The 19,430-nt window shown below is 48.0% G+C and overlaps 2 protein-coding genes across 3 annotated transcripts in view; one reads left to right on the top strand and one right to left on the bottom strand.

Annotated features, from left to right (window-relative positions):
- The window catches only part of CCDC63 (coiled-coil domain containing 63), a 57,046-nt gene extending 47,125 nt beyond the window's left edge, over positions 1-9,921 (top strand). Inside the window, exons 11-14 of one of the 2 annotated variants that reach the window (XM_074321439.1) lie at positions 1,009-1,083; positions 3,000-3,192; positions 5,726-5,926; positions 8,889-9,921. In XM_074321439.1, coding sequence (XP_074177540.1) covers positions 1,009-1,083; positions 3,000-3,192; positions 5,726-5,926; positions 8,889-8,971 — 552 coding nt within the window. In that variant the 3' untranslated portion in view covers positions 8,972-9,921. Of the gene's footprint in view, positions 1-1,008; positions 1,084-2,999; positions 3,193-5,725; positions 5,927-8,010; positions 8,213-8,888 lie in introns of those variants that run through there. The other variant, XM_019733894.2, reaches the window with a different exon arrangement.
- Positions 9,922-10,059: 138 nt separating this feature from the next.
- Positions 10,060-17,265, bottom strand: MYL2 (myosin light chain 2). The gene is made up of 7 exons (XM_019734135.2): positions 17,118-17,265; positions 15,746-15,835; positions 14,063-14,138; positions 12,840-12,944; positions 12,187-12,265; positions 12,052-12,100; positions 10,060-10,396 (listed from the first exon to the last, which is right to left on the bottom strand). The coding sequence occupies exons 1-7, from the start codon at positions 17,118-17,120 to the stop codon at positions 10,298-10,300; spliced, it is 501 nt and encodes a 166-aa protein (XP_019589694.1). The 5' UTR covers positions 17,121-17,265; the 3' UTR covers positions 10,060-10,297.
- Positions 17,266-19,430: the final 2,165 nt, after the last annotated feature.

The raw sequence follows: 19,430 nt of genomic DNA, 5'->3' as shown, positions 1-19,430 counted from the left end.
GCTTCTGGGGACCTTGGATGCTCTGTAGTAGAATCATAGGTTGCTTCTTAAAAAATGCAGATTCCTCGGGCCCTACCCCATACCTACAAACCTAGATTATCTTTGAACGGGCCAGGAATCTGCATTTTAACAATCTTTGTATTTGAGACCATTTCCCCCCATGATATGAATGTACCATCATTGATTGAACCGACCCCCTATCAGTAGACGTTAGGTTGTCCCTAACAAGGGCTATTACAAATAACAACATGATGGGCAGCCTTGAGCTGCCACTTTTGCCCACTTCCTGTTATTTCCATGGGACAGTTTCCTGGAAATGGACTTGCTCAGTCAAAAGGTGCGTGCCTTTTATATCTGGACACATTGGCTAGCCCGGGGGTTCTCAAATCTGGTCACTGGACCAGCAGCAGCAGGTGCAGCATCTCCTGGGAACTTTCTAGAAATGCATAATCTCAGGCCCCACCCAAACCTATTGTATCAGAACCTCTTAGAGTGGGGCCCAGCACTCTGTGTTGTCACAAGCTTCCAGCTGATGCTAATTCATGCTATAGTATGAGAACCCCTGTTCTGGGGCTGCCAGTTCATTGCAGTAGCTGCTAGCCACCTGTGGTGATTTAAGTTTAAATTAATTTAAACTATATAAACATTTAAAACTAGCTCCTCAGTGGTACTGGCCACATTTCCATACCCATGTGGCCAGTGGCTGTGGTGCTGGACGTTACAGACAGAGAATGTTGCCACCATCGCAGAAAATTCTATGGACCACACTATTCTGGATATTTCTCCAGAAGAAATGAATTGTCCACCCTTCCCATGCCCTCACTGTTCTTTTAATTAGGAAACATCAGACAAAACCTCCGGGGGCATAAGAGGAGCTCCGGGGTGCTGGGGCAACTTTGATCAGATCATTTTAAATCCCCAGCAGCTCCCCGAAGCACAGGCTGGTTTTCAGGTGTGGCCAGAGAGGAGCGTTCAGTTTTCCTCACAGTCTCGTTCTCCCCTGAGCAGAATGAGATCATCCACTTGCAATCCCAGCAGAAATTGTCCCATGATGACAACAGCTCTGTCCTGAGACAGCTGGAGGTAAGACCAGAGTGGGGAGGGAGCAGGGAGGGCCACGGGAGTTTCCGCGTCTGTCTGTCTGTCTGTCAGGCAGCCTGTCAGCGGGGTCTCAGGAGGAGTAAGAAATCTGCCCCATGACACTACAGCCTGAGTCACATCTTGCCAGGTCCTGACCCTTTGTCACAGGCAGCCTCTGCTGCAGGTATTGCTGCAGAATTTTGTCCCAACTGCCCTTTCGTCTATTTTAAAGACTCCCGCACTTCAGGGGGTCTAGCCCAAGCTCGTGCGCATATACATTCATCCCAGACTGGCAAATTCCAGACAGATCTCTGCCTTCGTCTTTTCTTCTTGCTCTCCCTTGTCCTGGCTGTGGCCTGTTCCCAATCAATAATAGTTACGACAAACCTTTCTTGAGCAATTAGCATATACTAGGCTCTAGGTTAAATGCTCTGCTTGCACTAGCTCATTTAATGCTCACAACAGGTAGGTGCTATGATCTTTCCATTTTGCAGATAAGGAAACTGAGGTTCAGAGAGGGAAAGCCACTTGACCAACATCATGGAGCTGGGATCTGGATTGTATTTAACTGCTAATAACAGGGACCCCAAATAACAGTGGCCTAAGCAAGATAGAAGTTTATTTAGTTTGTAAAGAAATAAGTCTGGAGATAGGCACCTCGGGGTTGGTCATGATGTCATCAGCGACCCAGACTCCTCCTTTCTGTTTTGCCATCCTTGGTATGTGGCTTACGTTCCCACGGATGCCTCATTGTTGCAGTATGGCTGCCAGTGGTCCAGCCAGGTAGGGAGAAAGTGGGGGAGGAAAAAAGGCCTTGCTAGCTGAGTCAGCAGATTAAAAGTTCTTTCCCTGAAGACTTAGCCAATGACTTCTGTGTTTATACCTCATTGGCCATCCCTATTGCCGGGGGGGTTGGAAATATAACTGTTAGCTGGGGACATTGCCACCCCAAATACAGTCAAGGGCTTGTTATTCAGGTATAAAGGGAGAATGGATAGCACAGTTCTGGCAAAGATATGAACTCAGAGAGTTGATTGCAAAGTCCCGTTTTAATCCAGTAGTTCCCGCCTCAGGAACGGTGCTCCTGGGTCACTTACTTTTCCTTCTCTGTGGCTTGTTTGTGTTCTGGGTATGCACCTGATGAACAATGGTGGTGCCATTCTCGGCTGGGCCACTGGGGGGCGGCAAAGCACATGCTGCCCACTGAGCCTCTGCAGCTCAGAGAGGCCTCCCTGGAATTAGACGTTCCAGGCAGGGCCAATTCCAAGGAGACCCTCCGCACCTGGGCACATTCCTGGGGTCCCACATCCTCGGCATAGGGCCACCCAGCGTCCAGATGCTTCCTTGGGCTTGGGACTGGAGCTGCTCTGCATCTTGGGGTTTTGAAAGCCTAAAAGGAGGCAGCTTGCGGAAGCTGACCAGGTAACCCCCAAGCATCTTCCCACCTCTGCCCGAAGTCCTTTCATCAGCTTTTTATTCCTTGGGCTTTAACATGACTTCTGGAGGCTTCTTTCCAAATGCAAATACTCGAAGCAGGAGAACTTGTCTTAATAGCAGAGGGCTCACAAGGTACTTTCTTAGCTGCTGCTGAAGATCTCTTCCGTCTGCTCTATTCTTGGAACCTTTTACACACCTTCCATTTCATCACCTCCTGTCCCTCTGGGACAAGTGGTGGGACCAGTCCCTTAACGGGAGGGTTTGGCATGGGAGTTACACAACCAGGCCCTGGGTATGACTCAGAAAAGCCACTTCCTAGCTGTGTGACTTTGAGAAAGTGATTAAACCTCCTTGAGCCTCAGTTTTCTCACCTGTCAAATTGGGATAATAATCGTTCTCATGTCATAGGGCTGTTACTTCCGCCTTGTTACTAATAATTGCCCAAGTAAAGGGATGGGGTGGGAATTGGGCTGTGCCACCAGGAGAAACTAAAGAAGACCACAGAGGAGGCAGACATGTATGAGAACAGCTACAAGGAGGTGAACAGCACCTTGCAGCAGCTCAAGAGCTGGGTGGAGAATCTGTTGCAGAAGATAAATTGTGACACCACCAAGATCCTGGTGCAGTTAGGGGAGACAGGGAAAATCACCGAGGCCAACCTCCCACAGTACTTCGGTGAGTCCAACGGGGGCCCATTGGAACCATTTCCAGAGCTTTCTGTGATCAGGCAAGGGGCCTGTTGTTTTGGTGGTAGTGAGCCTTGCGATGAAGCATGAGGGTACTAATAACTGCCTGCCTGGGTTCAAATCCTGGTTCTACTCTTACTAGTTGTGTGACTTTGGGCAGCTTTCTGAACCTCTCTGTGCTTTAGTTTTTTTTCATCTAAAAAAAAAAAAAGAGAGATGTAAACCCAATATCTATCTTACGAAGTTCTTAGAAGAAAACTATATGATCATCTCAATAGATGCAGAAGCATTTGACAAAATTCAACATTCATGATCATGATAAAAACTCTCAACAAACTAGAATGAAACTTTCTTAACCTGTTAAAGGGCATCTACAAAAACACCTACAACAAATCTCATATTTAATGGTGCAAAACTGAATGTTTTTCTTCTAAGATCAGGAATAAGGAAGGGATGTCTGCTCTTGTTCAGTACTCTATTCATTGTCCTAACCAATGCAACAAGGCAAGAAAAAGAAATGAAAGGCATACAGATTGGAAAGGAAGAAATCCAAGTGCTCAGAGTGGCACCTGGCATGTAGCTAATGCCTGTTAACTAGAACACACATTTCTGGTCAGAGGCCCTGAGCTCAGACTAGAGAGGGAGGGATACACCTGCACAAATCATGACAATTCGGAATGAATGGCTTTCACTGCTCTTAGAATAAAACCTCAGGTTTCATTGTATTTAATAATATCATCTGTGTTTGGGAGTTTCCCAAGACAGCCCTCCCACCACGTTCAGTGGGTCACACAGGATGTGCTTCATTCCTCCAGCAATGAGTTGTGACAACACGTGTGAAATGTTGTCAACCAGGGGAGCGCATCAGAGTCTCCATGCCCAGGGTTTTGATTGGGGGCTGATTACTGAGTCAGGCACCTGCAGCCTGGTACATACCCACATTCAGACTCCCAGGAAGGACAGCAGGTATGTAGCATAAACCACATTTTTTTGTACACAGTTTAGGCACAGTGAGTCACTCTTATCAGTTAATGGAAGGTAGGAGTCTTCTTGAAATCCAAGTTCCCTACTGCTGGTCTAGGGCTCAGCTGGTAAACAGGCCTGTCGTAGGATAACAGTCAGGCCTGCTGCATTAACTTTTTCCTGCCCACAGCCCGTCGGCTTCTGCAGAGCTTGGCCCCGGCTTATACTTCTCACCTCCTTTCAATTTGTTCTCCCTCCTTGCTCACTACCTCCAGTCACTCTGTTCTCCTCTTTATACTTCCAACCCTCCCCTCAACTCACTCCCACCTCAGGGCCTTTGCACAAGCTGTTCCTAGAATACTCGTCGTATGCTCTGAGGCTGCTCATTCTCGGATCTCAATTTAAATGTCCCCTCTCCACCCCGCCGCTGCCCCCTCTGAAGCTGGTTCCTTGCCCCACTATTATTCCCTCTCATGGCACTTCTCTTATTTCACATTCACCAATTTGTCTCTGTGTGCGGGAAGTGATCACGATCTGAATCTGTGAGGTTCTTGAGATCTGAGAGCAAGTTCCAGATGCAAATATTTTTGGTCTCTGATTTACGGAGAGACTAACAACAGTACGGGGAGTATGAGGTTTATTTACTTTTTAAATTATCCAAATCTAGTAGTTGCTGAATTCACATAATGAGCATCTGGATTGTGAGGGGTACATGTATTTATTAGTTGAATTTGTCTTTCTCTCCATCTCCCCATATACACTGAAGTCCTTACATCCTTGTTATTGTTTTATTTTTCTTCCATGTACCCATAACCTCTAGCACAGTGCTTGGCATGGTAGGCATCCAATCATCATTTGCAGAATGAATGAATGAATGAATGAATGAATGAATGACTCCAGTGACTGCATGGGGCTATGACTCACAGAATGAAGGGCAGCTCCCCCAAACTCGGCAGGTCAGGGAAACATTCCTGCAGGTGGCAAGGCATGACTAGAATCTTAAAACACTTCTGGGAGTTATTCAAGGAAGGGTGTAGGGAAAGGCATTTTAGTCAGAAGGAACAGTATGAGCAAAGCTCTGGAAGCCTGAGACAGAGAGAGCACACTGAGGAAAAATCCATAGTTTAAGGCAGGGCTGCCCATGCCTCTCAATTTTTAGTGTTTCTCAACCTTCTTTTCATTATCACCTCTTACAGAACCTTTTTGACATTGTTTTCTCAATTGCCCTCTCCTCGTGAAATTTTAATACAGTTGATATACTGTATAGCTCTTTATGTCCTGTATGTCTGTCTGTGCTTTATACCTTATAGAGTCAGTTTTTCTTGCCTCTCAAGAATCAAATTTTGCCCTCGTGGGTGTGATACTGTCCCCTCAAGAATGCATGATGTAGCCCAGGAGAAAGCCTTGTCCTTATAGTAGCTCATGATCCCCACTTCCTGTCCCTTCCCTTCCTCTCCAGCGGGGGGCACCACCCTGTGACACCACCCCCGCCCCCTGCCATCCCGTGCACACAACCAGGTCTCTTAGCAGCCATTTGGGTTCTGCTTGTTTTTTTCCAGCCATCATTGAAAAGAAGACCAACGACCTACTGCTGTTAGAATCCTACAAGCGGATCCTGGAGGTGGAAGGGGCAGAGACCGAGACCTTGCCACCCTTCATCAACCCTTTCTGGGGTGGCTCTTTCCTCAAGAGTGCAGAACCCATCAAGGTCTATGCCCCAGTGTTGGGGACTGAATCCTTCAGTGAAAAGTTGGATGAAGGTTAGTTCTCTTTCTCCCAGATCTGCGTGGGTCTGTGGGTTGGGGTTCCTAAACCTGTGCCCATGAGGGTCTGCAGTGTTGAGCCTCAGTTTCCCTCTCTTTATGAGCCTCATGGGTATGATCTTGGCTGTGGCCACTTGACATGGTTCGCTCAGGGATGCTTCTCCCTACAGGCACAATGGCCCAGCCACAGATCCTGAAGTGTAGTTATCCTGGATAATTTTTTGTAAATCACAACTACTTTGTGACCTTTTAAAATGAATCTTAAAATATCCAAAATTTCTAAATTGGCAAGTTATGGGCTCACAAGATTGTCTGATTCGTCTCTTACCCTCACTGAATGCTCTTGAGTCCCACTCCACCCGTGACCTCCCTGTTCTCCCAATCCCATGATTGAAGGACCTGAGGCACAGTTGGTGCCAGAAACCTTAACTGTGGCCCTTCTGGCACTGGCCCATTGATCTTCCTAACTGGGAGGCAGAAGCTCGAGACACTCCCCCTCACAGGGGGAACCAGCCCTGCTCCCTGAAGGTGGGGATAAAATTGGTCCCTCCGGGGTTTTGGGAGGGCAGTTTGAACACCTATGGAAAGCCTGAGAAGTGGACACCCATTAAACCTGTAAGTTTGCCTGTGGAAATTGGTCCTTCAAGAAAAACTTATTCAAGGGTCTAAGATGAAGGTAGGAAGATGGTCACTGCAGCACGAAACTGGAAACAGCTGAAATGCCCACCCATTAAGAGATTGCTTAAGTAAGTTAATGGTTCCCCCATCCATACAATGGAATACAATGCAGCCACTCCAAAGAATGCAATGGTATATAATATATATGACTATATGTGTGTGTGTGTGTGTGTGTGTGTGTGTGTATGTGTGTATGAAATATACATTCAGTGGTTCGCAACCAGAGGTGATTTACCTCTCAGGGGACTTTTAGCAATGTCTGGAGATATTTTTGGTTGTTACAATTAGAAGGAGGGGGGTGCTACTGGCATCTAGTGGCCGAGGATGCTGCTAAAATCCTACAATGTACAGAATAGGCCTTCACAACACTGACATATAATAGGGAGAGAGAGAGCTATGATGAGAGAGAGAGAGAGAGAGAGAGAGAGAGAGAGAGAGAGAGAGAAAGAGGAGGAAGAGGAGGAGGGGAGGAGGAGGAAGAGAGGGAGGGAAGTTGAGAAGCAGGGAGGTATCTTAGAGGATGTACGGGTTGACTTACGTGGATATTCCTGAGTGTTTTGTAGAAAACTATGCATTTTTAAGTTAACGATTCCATGTTGTTTAAATTTTTTCTTTTATAATGACCTTGCATCACTTTAGTAAATAGAGATTTTTTAAAAAGCTGCCCCACGTCTTGGAGCAGGTTTCAGATGGGCAGGTGTGCCCAAGGTGGAGGGAGGGGATGCCAGCATGTGCGCACGTCTTCTGCTTGATTTCGCTGAGGCCTAGCAGGAGTGAAAGCTAGGTCTGCTGTAGCCAGCTTCGCTCAGCTTCCCTTGGCCTTTCGAGTTCCTAAAAGAGGAGGGTGGTGGGGCACAGAGGCTGGTAACACTGTCCTCACAAGGTCGGGAACTTACAGATGATGTCATCACTTCTGTTCAGGGGAATGTTGATAAACACTGGGTTCTCTTGGCTCACTAGCCTCTGTGCTCCGTATGTGTAAATTAGAGGAGGCACCCCCTCTGGACAGGCTAATTAGGAAAAGGTGCCCCTTCTTGGAAGACATGGCTTGGCAATCAGGTGGGAGCTGGATTTCAGCCCATCCACTCATCTGTCCCATAGGGTATCTCTGTGTCATCTGCATCCCGAACATCTGTAGGTGGCGGCCCTGTCTCCTTTAGATTAAACCAAACTCACCAAGGAGAAGAAACAGTTATTGTCTGGCACCCCTGCAGTACATCTCTGCCTGTTCGCCCCTTCCCTGAACCTCGGGAATGTTCATACTTCAACCCCCGGCATTGTGGGGGAACCCCAAACAGGCATCCTTGCCTTGGGCACCCGTGAACAGGGCAGGGTCACTGCCCGGGGAAGGAAGTGTGCTGGATCTGATTTCGGCTCCTCACTGCATCCTGTCTTTGGTGTAGAGGACCAGCCCCTGGACTACAGCAGCCTGCGGCAGATGGTACTCACCCACTACACCAACAGAGGGTCTCGCATGAGGGCCTCACACTTGGACAGCACCTCTGAAAAGGGGGACGATCTGAGGTCCAAAAAGAAGTAGCAATCTGAAGTGATTGGGGCCACATTTATACCATAAGCAGAGAGAATAAATGCTTTGTTCCATAAGCCTGGTGCCTCTTCACTACTGTGAAATTAGGGTGCTGGGAGCCACCCCAGGACAGGTTAGAGAAGCAAGAGGGGTTGAGTTCCAAAACTGGCTCAGGAGGCAAAAGTTGTATGAGGTCACATGGCCCTCGAGAACCTCAGATGGTGACCAGCATAGGTCAGCTCTCACTGTGGGCCAGCAGAGGATGCAGGGACAAGCGAAGCCTAGGGGCCAGGGGGAAGCAGAGGTCCGTGGGGAGTGGCAGCTGCTCACAGGCTGGAAGTGGGAGCCACGGAGCCCGTGTGTGTGTGTGTGTGTGTGTCTCTGTAGCTCTGTGTATTTGTGTATCTGTGTGTCTCTGTTTCTCTGTGTGTGTGTGTCTCGTGGATGAGCGTGTCACTGCAGAGCTGTGGCCAAGGTGTCTTGCCCTGAACCACACACTGCATTTGAATGAACTGAGCCAGGCCTCCGCAGGCCCTGGCCACAGCTCTGCAGGAGCCCCAGAGAGCAGGGTCTGGGCATGGTGGACATAGATCATTGCAGTGTGTGGAACATGGGGGTTCATCATGGTGTGGGGCATCCCTGGGTCCCTGGCTGCCCAGCTTGCTCGTTGTTGGCCTTGAAAGGCATCCCGTTTCCCCGCAGCCGGGGGTGATGTCAACTGCTGATGGAGCTGACCCTGAGCTCTTCCTGCAGGGCTCTGTTGTTACTCGAGCTCTGAAGACGCGCTCCAGTTCTGGCTCCTCCAACTGCCTGGACCCATCATCCCTCCTAGGTGACCCCGGCTGTCACTGCCACCCCCACTTTCGGCTCTTTGCTCTCATCCATCATGCACTTTGGCTGAGTCCTGAGTTCTTGGGATTCTCTTGAAAACTTAGAGTACCTGATATCCACTCCCCCTGCTCCCTGAAAGGCACCTGGCTTTTCCTTTGGGGAACCGCCATGTGGTTCAGGAAGGGCCTGATTTGAGCCTCAGGATGAGGGTTAACTACGTGACCCGGGCTGCCAGTCAGAGCCCTGCACCTGTTTCAGGGTTGGTTAGGTTACCCCATAGTACATGTTCTGCGACTTGTGCGGAGCTGGGAGAAGGAGAGCTGCCCTCTTTCCAGTAGGATCGCTGAGGAGACAGATGGGAGCCCTTTTGCCACCACAGAGCAGAGCAGCATGAAAGAAAGCAGAGCTGGGGAGAGGCCTTTTCGGCTTCTTACAGCACCGGGTGAGCTCCTGGATGCTGCTATGCCTGAAGCCCTTGGACTTCTTAGTTAGGTGAACCTGTTTGTTTCCTACATTGGGATTCTTGCAGCCGAAATAGACCTGAATGCTTAACAATGACTTCGGTCACTCAAAATTGAGAGTTAGTTCATGCCCCAGTTCCTGGACCTCAGACAGGGTCAGAAATCAGTACCTCTTCCCCAGTTTGCCAGGAGACAAGTCCAGACAAGTTCTACTTTACCTAAAATGAGAAATTAACCTCTTACAATTAATGGATGTGATTTTTCTTTTTCCAAATGAGCCATATGCTTAGCAGGTGGGTGAGGCCTCTTCCTCTTACGTGATGCTGGGGCCTAAGCACATCTGTGGGGGAAACATCCCAATGGCAACCTAAAGGAAAGGGTGTCGTGGAAGTTAGGCGCTACGAATGCTGGAGCTCTTTGGAAGAAAGGGCTGTGTTCCTCTGGTTAACATTCTGGTGAAACGTGGCCCTTGACAGACATAGTCCTGAGTGTCTGCGAAGGTCTACTTTAAATAAAGAGTCACTAAGATTCAATAATAATCACAGCAGGGCCATCACTAGCTCACACCCTGCCTTCACAGGAACTAGTAAAGGACCTTCCTACCTCAGAGCACTTCTGTCAGAGACACACTATGAACAAAGACACCACCTCCTATTTATTTGAACATAATCTGGATGGATTTCCACATGCAGGATGTGTGGCCACATGGTATTTATAAGCCACCCAGGCTGCAAAGAAGATGGAAGTAGATCAATGAGGCAGCCAGCCAGCTAACAGGCGGGGCAGGGATGGTGTTCCTGGGCGAAGTGAGAGGAGAGCAGGACCGCCCTCCGCCGCCAAGCCCAGCCCGGGCCGGGCAGGGAGCCCTCCTCAGTCCTTCTCTTCTCCGTGGGTGATGATGTGCACCAGGTTCTTATAGTCCAGGTTGCCAGTCACATCTGGGGGGAAGGCGGCAAACATCTGGTCAATCTGCGGAGAAGCAGCAGTGAGACATGCTGAGGACGCTGGGAAGGGAAGTGGGAGGCAGGGGAAGTGGGAGGGAGGGCTGTGTTCGGGGCAGGTCTGAGTGGAGAGGCAGTGGGCGTCAGGGGGCCAGGAGGTCATATCGGGGTGTGGAGGGTAATAGATGTGGAGACACATCACTTAGATCCCTTCCAGAAAGGACTTGTCACCCAGCTGCCGCAGAGAGCGGCAGGATCCAAGGTCACACCCATTCCTGGGGCAGCTCGCTGCCCACTGACCCGTGTGGGGCCCCACTTGGGACCTCTCGGAAGGGCTCTTCTAGCCTCGGGGGCCTTGACCAAGACACTCTGGGCTTAAATCCTGGTCAACATCTCCCTCCGTGCCCTCCTGCTTCCTTGTCCTTCCTTCCACGGGTGCTGAGCCCAAGGGCCACCCTGCAGGGATGTTTCTGGGAAACCAGCCTGCCGTGGGTAAAGCAGGGATGACAAATGCAAGTGTGCAAGGGGCTAGGCAGGTTATGTAAGGGAGCCTGGTGGGGATGGTGGCTAAATGGAGACACACAGCCCATTTGCAGAGGTGGCAGCTGCTCAGGGCCAGCTGGATGTGGCCACGTGGGCAAGGAGGTCAGACTCTGAGGGAATCTGATTTTTTTAGGGGGGAAACTAGAAATCTAGATTTTTTTAAATGCTATTTCCACATTTTAAAAGTATTGGCTAGTTATTTAAAAAAACCAACCACTGGCTATTAAAGCTAGCACTTATAGCGCCCATGTTAGCATTTTACATGTATGAATTCATTTAATCCTCACCGTACACTATAAGGTAGGTTCTAGTATTGTCCCCACTTTACAGATGAGGAGATTGAGGCACAGTGAGGTTAGAGCTTGTCCAAAGTCACAAAGCTGGTAGGAGGTGAAGGCAGGCTCTTTTAACTGCTTGAATTTTGGAGGAAAAATATCTAAATAAAAATTTTAATAAAATGTAGAAGTTGATAGGCTCAAGCCTGGGAAGGGGATATTTTAAATAGACTTATTAAAGTTCATTAATAATATTGACAGAACTGTTGCTTGTTCATATGGGACCTTTGGTTAATTAGCTTATGGGCCCCTTCCTTCAGGCACATTACTGCCACCTGCCAGAAAAAGTCATATATGTATTCTGATTTTTAAAAAATTGTGACAAGACACTTTACTGCCATCTGCTAAAAAACTATTGCAACAAATACATATTCTAGGATCCATATTGTGAGAATGGCATCCAGGAGAATTGTGCAGTGCACAACCTATGCCACAGTACATGGTACCCTGAACACCACCGTTACAACATCAGGAAATTGATACTCTAACCAGGGCTCCATGCATTGTGAGGAAGATAGACCTGAAATCAGACTGACCTGGGTTTGAATCCAGGCCCTGGCATTGACCATTAGTGTTGTCCTTTTAGGCAAACGACTTCACTGGGCCTCAGTCTCCCCATCTACAAAGTGACAATAATACTCTACCTCATAGAGTGATTGAGAGAATGAAATGAGTTAAGGACTCAGGAAACAGGAGCAGGTTCTCAGTGTGGGGTCAGCGATGTTTTGAAAAAAGAGGGAGATGGAGTCTCTGGAAGGGTGATGACAAAACTGGAGTAAAGAGAATGTCCAAAGGGTCTTGTTACCTCCTCCTTGGAAAATCTCTCCGCCTGCGTGGTCAGCATCTCCTTAATGCTGAAGAGAGAGAAAAGCAGCTCTTGGTACTGGGTGTGTATGTGGCGGGCAGGGAGCCCCTCCCCCTCCCCCACAGACCCACTCACTAATCAGCTTTGAGCACTCCTTTGCCTTCAGGGTCAAACACTTTGAATGCATTGAGAATGGTCTCCTCGGGGTCTGCCCCTGAAACAGAAAATGGGGTGTGGCTGGGATCCTGTGGTACCCCAGGAGGCAGGGCCCAGCCCTCCCCAAGCTGGGGGTGAGGCCAGAGCAAGGCCAGTTGGCTTGGAGGAAAGACCCTGTTTTCCTTCTAGCATTGAGCCTTGATATTTTGAAAGACTGCTCTGAGAATCCAGTTATTTCTGAGCAAACCCCAGGTGTCAAACATGGATCTAGATTTAGGAAGACTGGGATTCGAATCTGACTCCAGCACTTGTTAGCTGTGTGGCCACGGGCGAGTGGCCTCTGTCTCTGAGCCTCAGTTCCCCATCTGTAGACTGGGGATAAGAATAGAATCCACCTCCTAGATGCTGTTAAATGAAGAATGCACATAAAATGCTTAGCATGAAATATGGCGCCAGATATACCTTGGAGCAATGTGTTAAAGCAATGTGCTGTTCTTATTTTTTTCCCCCCAATGTTACTCCACCTCCGTGTTCTGCCAATCCCTGTCTGTTCTCCTAGTGCTTTAATTCATACTCGAAGATGAAGACACATAAAGACAGACAGACACACAGGCAGATGCACGTGAGCTTACCCTTAAGTTTCTCCCCAAACATTGTTAGGAACACGGTAAAGTTAATCGGACCTGGGGCTTCCTTGATCATGTCATCGATTTCCTCATTTTTCACATTCACACGCCCTAGAGAAGGAAACACACACTCAGGGCCTCCAAGCTGGGACAGAAACAGCTATGAGGACATGGGCATTTGCCCTTGTAATTCCACTTCAGGGAATCTAGTCTAGGAATAATCAGAGATGGAGTGGATGGGCCAAAGATTCATGTGAGAAGATGTTCTTGACAGTGTTATTTATAATAGCCAGACAACTGGAAACAACCCAAACATCTGATGTGGGAGGGATTATTTTTAAAATCGTGTCTTCAGAACCTGGTACATTTTATACAGGTAATTAAATATTTTACTCAAATGGTAAATGCTCACATTAGAAATTAGCCCTTCTCAGCTGGAGGTGGGAGAGACAGATCAGAATCATCAGAGGGAGCTTGTTCAAATTATACCTGTTATAACCTTGGAGATTCTGATATACCTGCTCCAGCCCCTGCTGCAAGCCCATACAGTCCCTTTTTGAAAATTAGAAAAAGACACCCCTTCTTAAGATAATTTATGTTTTAAGTATAAAAATCTACAGTGGCTACAAACATCAATAGTACTCTGTAGAATTGTGCAGTGCACAACCTGAACTACTGTTCATGGTGGCCCTGAGTTTTGGAGGGAGGAGTAGAGACAGGGTGACTGGTGGCAGGTTGGACATGTATATTTTGAAAAAGCTCTATGCATTCATGCTCATACTACTGAGATGTTAAATTTTAAAAAGCTGAATCCAAAATAGAATGATTTCCAGTTATTTAAAAAAACAACCAAAAACACAACCCCAGCCCCCAGATACACCTAGAAAAGATTTAGAGGCTAAAATGTTAACAGTGGGATGTGATCTAATGGGCAATGTTGTTTTCCCTTTTATACCTTTCTAAATTTTCCAAGTTTTCTATTGTGAACTGGCACTGCATTCAAAAATCACACCCAGAAAAGTAATTTTTAAAGAAAAATGAAAGATATGTGAAGACACTCAAAGATTAAACCCTTCTTTCCTATCTTCTGAAATGTGTCTTAAAGACCAATCATGGTTGAGCTGTTTCTTTGGAAAACAAGCTCTTCACCTTTTCAGTGTTCCCACCTGCCGCCCATCATGGGCAGGGGATAAGGAGACCCTCCTGCAGGCCTAGAAGGGGCGACATACCAAGGGCAGCAAAGGTGTCCCTCAGATCGTTCTTGTCGATGAAACCATCCCTGTTCTGGTCCATGATGGTGAAGGCCTGTGAAAGGGAAGTGATTGGCTAGTCAGCCGGGAGAAATTGGGGTGAGGAGCCCCAGAGGCCGGGCCTGGGCTGGGGGAGGTGGGATTCTGGGATTTACAAGGAGCATCAAAGGATATTACATCCAGAGTCAAAGATGTAAAGCAGTCTGGCAGTTCCTCAAAATGTTAGGCATAGAGTTACCATATGATCCAGCAACTCCCCTGCTAGGTGTCTCGTCCAGAGAATTAAAACATCTGTCCACACAAAAACCTGAACATGAGTGTCTGTAGCAGCATGACTCATTATATCCCCAAACTGAAAACAGCCCCCATGTCCATCAGCAGACGGATGGATCAACCCCATGTGGCCTATCCACACGGTGGAATACTATTCAGCCATAGAAAGGAAGGAAATAATGACACACGCGACACCATAGGTGAGCCCTGAAATATGGTTCTAAGGGAAGAAGCCAGACACAAAAGGCCACATATTGTGTGATGTTCAGGCCACATATTGTGTGATGTTCAGAATAGGCAGATCCATAGAGATGAAGACTAGATCAGTGGGTGCCAAAGGCTTGGGGGAAGAGGGAAGTGGGGAGTGACTGCTGACGGTATGAGGTTTCTTTTGGGGATGATGAAAATGTTCTGAAATTACATAGGAATGGTGGCTGCAAAATTCTGTGACTATACTAAATAACCACCGAATTGTACACTTACGTTAACAAGGTGAGTTTATGGTATGTGAATTATATCTCTATCAAGCTGTTATTGAAAAAAGTTAAAAACTAGGGTCTCACCTGCCCTTCTGACTTGATAGCCCACGCTATCTGTAAAATGGGGCAGGTAATCTTGTCCATCTAGCTTGCGGGGAGACTCTAAGAGCTTTGTAAATGCCCAGGTAGTTTACAAATGATGTGTCATCTCTACATTTTTTGAGTTCTTGCAGCTGGTTCCTGAAAGTATATGCACCCCCTGCCCACACCCTCAGCAGCTGATCGCATTCCAGAGGTTGGGACAGGGTGAGGGAGGAGGGGTGGTGTAGTTTTCTCCCTGGAAGGTGATTATTTCAAGTTCAGATATGATATGTCATCTCAGGAATTCCTCTTTCCCTGGTGGCCTATGGGACATAGCATTCCTGTGATCCGAATGTTAGTGGGGACAAAAAGTGCAAGTGTTCACGTCCCATTTGGAAACCCCAGTGATTGAAAACACACTGGCCTCTTGAGCGTAGCTTTAGCATATTTTCCCCATAAGGGCCAGGGGGAAGTGTGGGTAACTCAGTGAGAGCCCTCACCACTGCTAGATAAAGAATTCAGTCTGTCCTTCTCAGCCTTCGGACAGTGGCTTAATTGCACCTAATTGGAACTGAGGTTTGCTTAACAAGGCTCATAGAATGTGTTAGGGTTTCAAACCCAGCTGGTATTCCACCATTGAGAACTGTAAAATTAAAAATCCAAGGCGTACTGCTTTCTAGCTCTCAGATCAGCAGAAATACTATTTTAGACTGTTAATGCCTATTGTTGATGGATGTGGGGATAAAGGCATCTAACCAAGAGGACCCTGCAGGGGACACGGAATGAGGGGAATCTCCATCCAGGCTGATGACTCAACAGCTGCACCCACCTCCTTAAATTCCTGGATCTGGGTCTGTTCAAACATGGAGAACACATTGGAATTGGCACCCTCTGCTCTCTTTTTGGCTTTCTTGGGTGCCTGGCGGGGGAATAAAAGGACATCGATTAAGAGTCAGAAGCTAGAAATTAGGAAACTAGGTCAGGCCCTATCTCTGGGTGGGCCTCAGCTGCTCCTCTGTGAAATGGGGCTACAGTGGCCACACTCGTCTCAGAATGGTAATGCTGGAGGGATAAAACGACACAACATGACATTTCTCAAAGGCCTCCTGGTTCTGGTGGATCATAAGAGACCGTGGGTCTTGCAGCAACAACTTTTAGAAACTAGGAGAGGTGGAGGTGCGTCTCTGGGGATGGAGGCCATACTTTCAGTTCAGCCCCTGGCAGCATCCAGCCGCTTCTGTTCTGACGCATTTCACTAAAAGTTCAGTAACACAGAGAAGGAGAATTGATTGGAGCGGGGGGAAAAAGTCAGGCTCACTAAACCATGAGGAATGCCGAAATGAAATGACACTTTTTCAGGGTGTTAAAACTCAACCGCTCCCCCACCCACACACACAATTTCCCCTTTATCCAAATGGCAGTGAAATCTCTCCTCTAAATGGTCTGGCCTTGCACTATGCAAACAGTGCAGAGAAGAGCGAGTTAACATACCACCCCCTTCTCTGACTTTAAATTGTTACAGCAGACACTGTACCTACATTATTTCATTGAATCCTCATAACTGCTCTGTCGAGTAGATGCTATTATTACTGTCACCATTTTACTGGGGAGACAACTGAGGCTCAGAGAGGTGGGGTCATTTGCCCAAGGTCACACAGTCACAAAAAAGCAGAGCTGGAATTGAACTTGGGCAGTCTGACTCCAGAGTCTGTGCCCTTAACCACTCTCCTACGCTGACCCTAATTTGGGGGCTTCCTGCTTCGGGAGTGGGGGGCACCTAACCAAACAACACATAGAGAAAGGTTTTAATTTTGCAAGTTCAAAAGGTGAAAACAAAAAGATCTTTTCCCCAGCTGCCTGAACAAGAGAAAAGAATTACAATTTGATCCTTAAAAGCATTCAATCCCATTTTGCAAGCCCTGGGAGTTATTGATTCCTTGAGAGGTCAGTAGACAAGCCATAAAAAAGCCAACTCTCTTATTTTGTTTTTCCAAGTCCCCGGGAGCTGCTGTTATTTGTGGCTTATCAGGGCATTGATTGGGGTTCCTCTGTGCGCACACAGCAAGCAGTGCTTTTTCCACCTGGGCCTGGGGTCCTCGAAAGCCGCCTTTCTGCCCCTTCCCTTTGGTCCTTTGCTTGTAGGTGGCATCCTGTTCTCGCCCACTCAGAATCACTCACCTTGTGGAGCCCTCGATACTCACCATGGTGGAAAGGGCGCAGCACTGGTTCCCTAGAAGAATCCCACAGGCTGTCCACTGTTCTCTGCTGGAACAATAAATACTTCCTCCCCATGTTTAAAAATAACCCCATGACCACTTTTGGCAGTAATAGGTGAGGCGGATACCACCTAAGGCCCCCCCACCCCCACCCCCACCCCATGCCGTTCTTCTGAAGTAAGGGCAGCTCACTCGCCACCTGGTGACACTTGAGACCCAAAAAGGCATTCAAGGTTAAAGAGCCGGGTGGCTGGGTCACAGGGAGAGATGCTGCACACTTTCTGCAGTGCTTGTGCAGGCAACACTTGTGCTTGTCAATTTTGAGAGAAAATGGTGGGGAGAGGAGACTGTTAAAATTCTCTAACATTATCAGCCATGGCTCTGACCTCAGGGCCTTTGCATCTGCAGTTCCCTCTACCTGGAATGTTTTCCCATCAGAAATCTGCAAGGCTCTCTCTCCTTCACCCCTTCAGATCTTTGCTCCAATGTAACCTCAGTGAGACCTCCCCACCACCCTATTTAAAATAGTCACCCACAGGCCGGCCGGGTATGGCTCAGGTGGTTGGAGCACCGTGCTCCTAACGCCGAGATCGCTGGTTCGATTCCCACAGGGGCCAGTAAACTGCACCCTCTACAGCTAAGATTGTGCTGTGCTGTCCTCTGGGCGGTGACAGACCACCTTAGCCCGGGGGAGTGCAAGACTCAGGATACCAGCATGGGCCAGGGAGCTGTGTCCTATGGAATTCACTTATTTTTTTGTGAGGGCAGTGTATTCTTCAGTTTTCCTCACCACTGTCTCTCCAGCTCGTAGCTCGTAAGTGGCACAAAGCAGCTGCTCAATGCAGACTTGTTGGTTGACTGCAGAAATAATTCACTGAGCGCTCACTATGTGCCAGGTATCATGTACAAACATTTCATGCTCATATTGAATTTTTTATCCACCCTGTGGGGTAGGGACCACCTTAGCCTCTACATTCTCATTTCACAGATGAGGAAACAGGCTGAGAGGCAAAGTGAGCTGCTCTGGGTCACACAGTGATGGAGCTGGGAGTGGATCTGAGGCCCATTTGCTTCCAGAGTCCAGGTTCTAAAGGGTCTTGGAAACGGCAGCTTGCCCTCTGGATGTGAGACTTTGTAGTTATTCCTCTCTCCCAGGATGCCTTTCCTCCTGTGCGGAGAAGTGTGGCAGTGATGGGTTGCAGCCTCCTCACATGGGTTCCAGGGGGCCTCTCTGAGCAGAGACTGGGGAACCCCTCAGCAGCGGGGTCAAAGGTAGGTGACTTGGGAGTCTGAGGAGCAGAAAGAGCTAAGTGAGTGAGGGGGTTGGGGGCACAAGGTGAGGCCAGCAAGACGGGAGGGCAGGTCATGTGGTACAACCTTGGGATTTCATTCCAGAAGCAAGGGGTTGGGGGCATAGGGAGTTCCAAGCAGGATCCTTTGTCTAACCCAGGGGTGTCCAAACTTTTTTCTACATTTTTTTACCAAGGGCCATATGCGGTAAAATACACAAACAGCCGGGCCACTCACTCGAGGTGAAGTACGTATTGCCTCAGCTGGTTTATTTAAGTAAACTAAATATATTTTTGGAATTTGCTGTGGGCCAATTAAAAATGGATTGCGGGCCGCAGTTGGCCCGCGGGCGGCAGTTTGGACACCCCTGGTCTAACCCGTCCCTGGGCTGCCGGTGCCCAGGGACATCCTGAATTGGAAGCAAGGAGAGCAGGCACCACTCCAAAGGAGATCCAATCAACCAAATCAACCCACAAATATGTTCTCAGTTGCTCTGAGGTACTGGGACCTTCCATGGATGTTGTTAGAGAAAATTGGCAAGATCCTTGGCCCCCAAGAATGAACAAACTAGTTAATAAACAGCGCAGACTTCGCTCTCCTTGCCCAAGACCTGAGTGGGGATTGTCAGAACATTTCCATTGGACCTTCAGCAGTTTGAGGCAGTGGAGTGAAGCGATTTAGTCCTCAGGCTGGGAAGTCAGACAGAATTGCATCTGAACCCAGGCTCTGTGTGACCTTAGGCAAATACCTTCACCTCTCTGAACATGTGAAATGGGAACAATAAAATATCTTCCTTATGAAGTTTTCTGCAGGGTGAAAGGAGATGAGGCCCAGGCAGGTCCTCAGTAAATGGCAGCCATCACTCACTTCCCTTCATGGGTGAAAAAAAAATTCAATTTTGGGGGCACAAACCCAAGAACCATTTATTACCATGACAAAAAAAATTTTTTTTGCTCTCTCCAGTCACACATGGTTTAGAATTATTTAGCAGCATCTTCTAACAGAGTC

Source organism: Rhinolophus sinicus, linkage group LG16, assembly GCF_036562045.2.
Source record: "Rhinolophus sinicus isolate RSC01 linkage group LG16, ASM3656204v1, whole genome shotgun sequence".
Lineage (NCBI taxonomy): Eukaryota > Metazoa > Chordata > Mammalia > Chiroptera > Rhinolophidae > Rhinolophus > Rhinolophus sinicus.
Note: the sequence above shows the minus strand (reverse complement) of the source record. Positions and strands in the feature narration are given on the sequence as shown.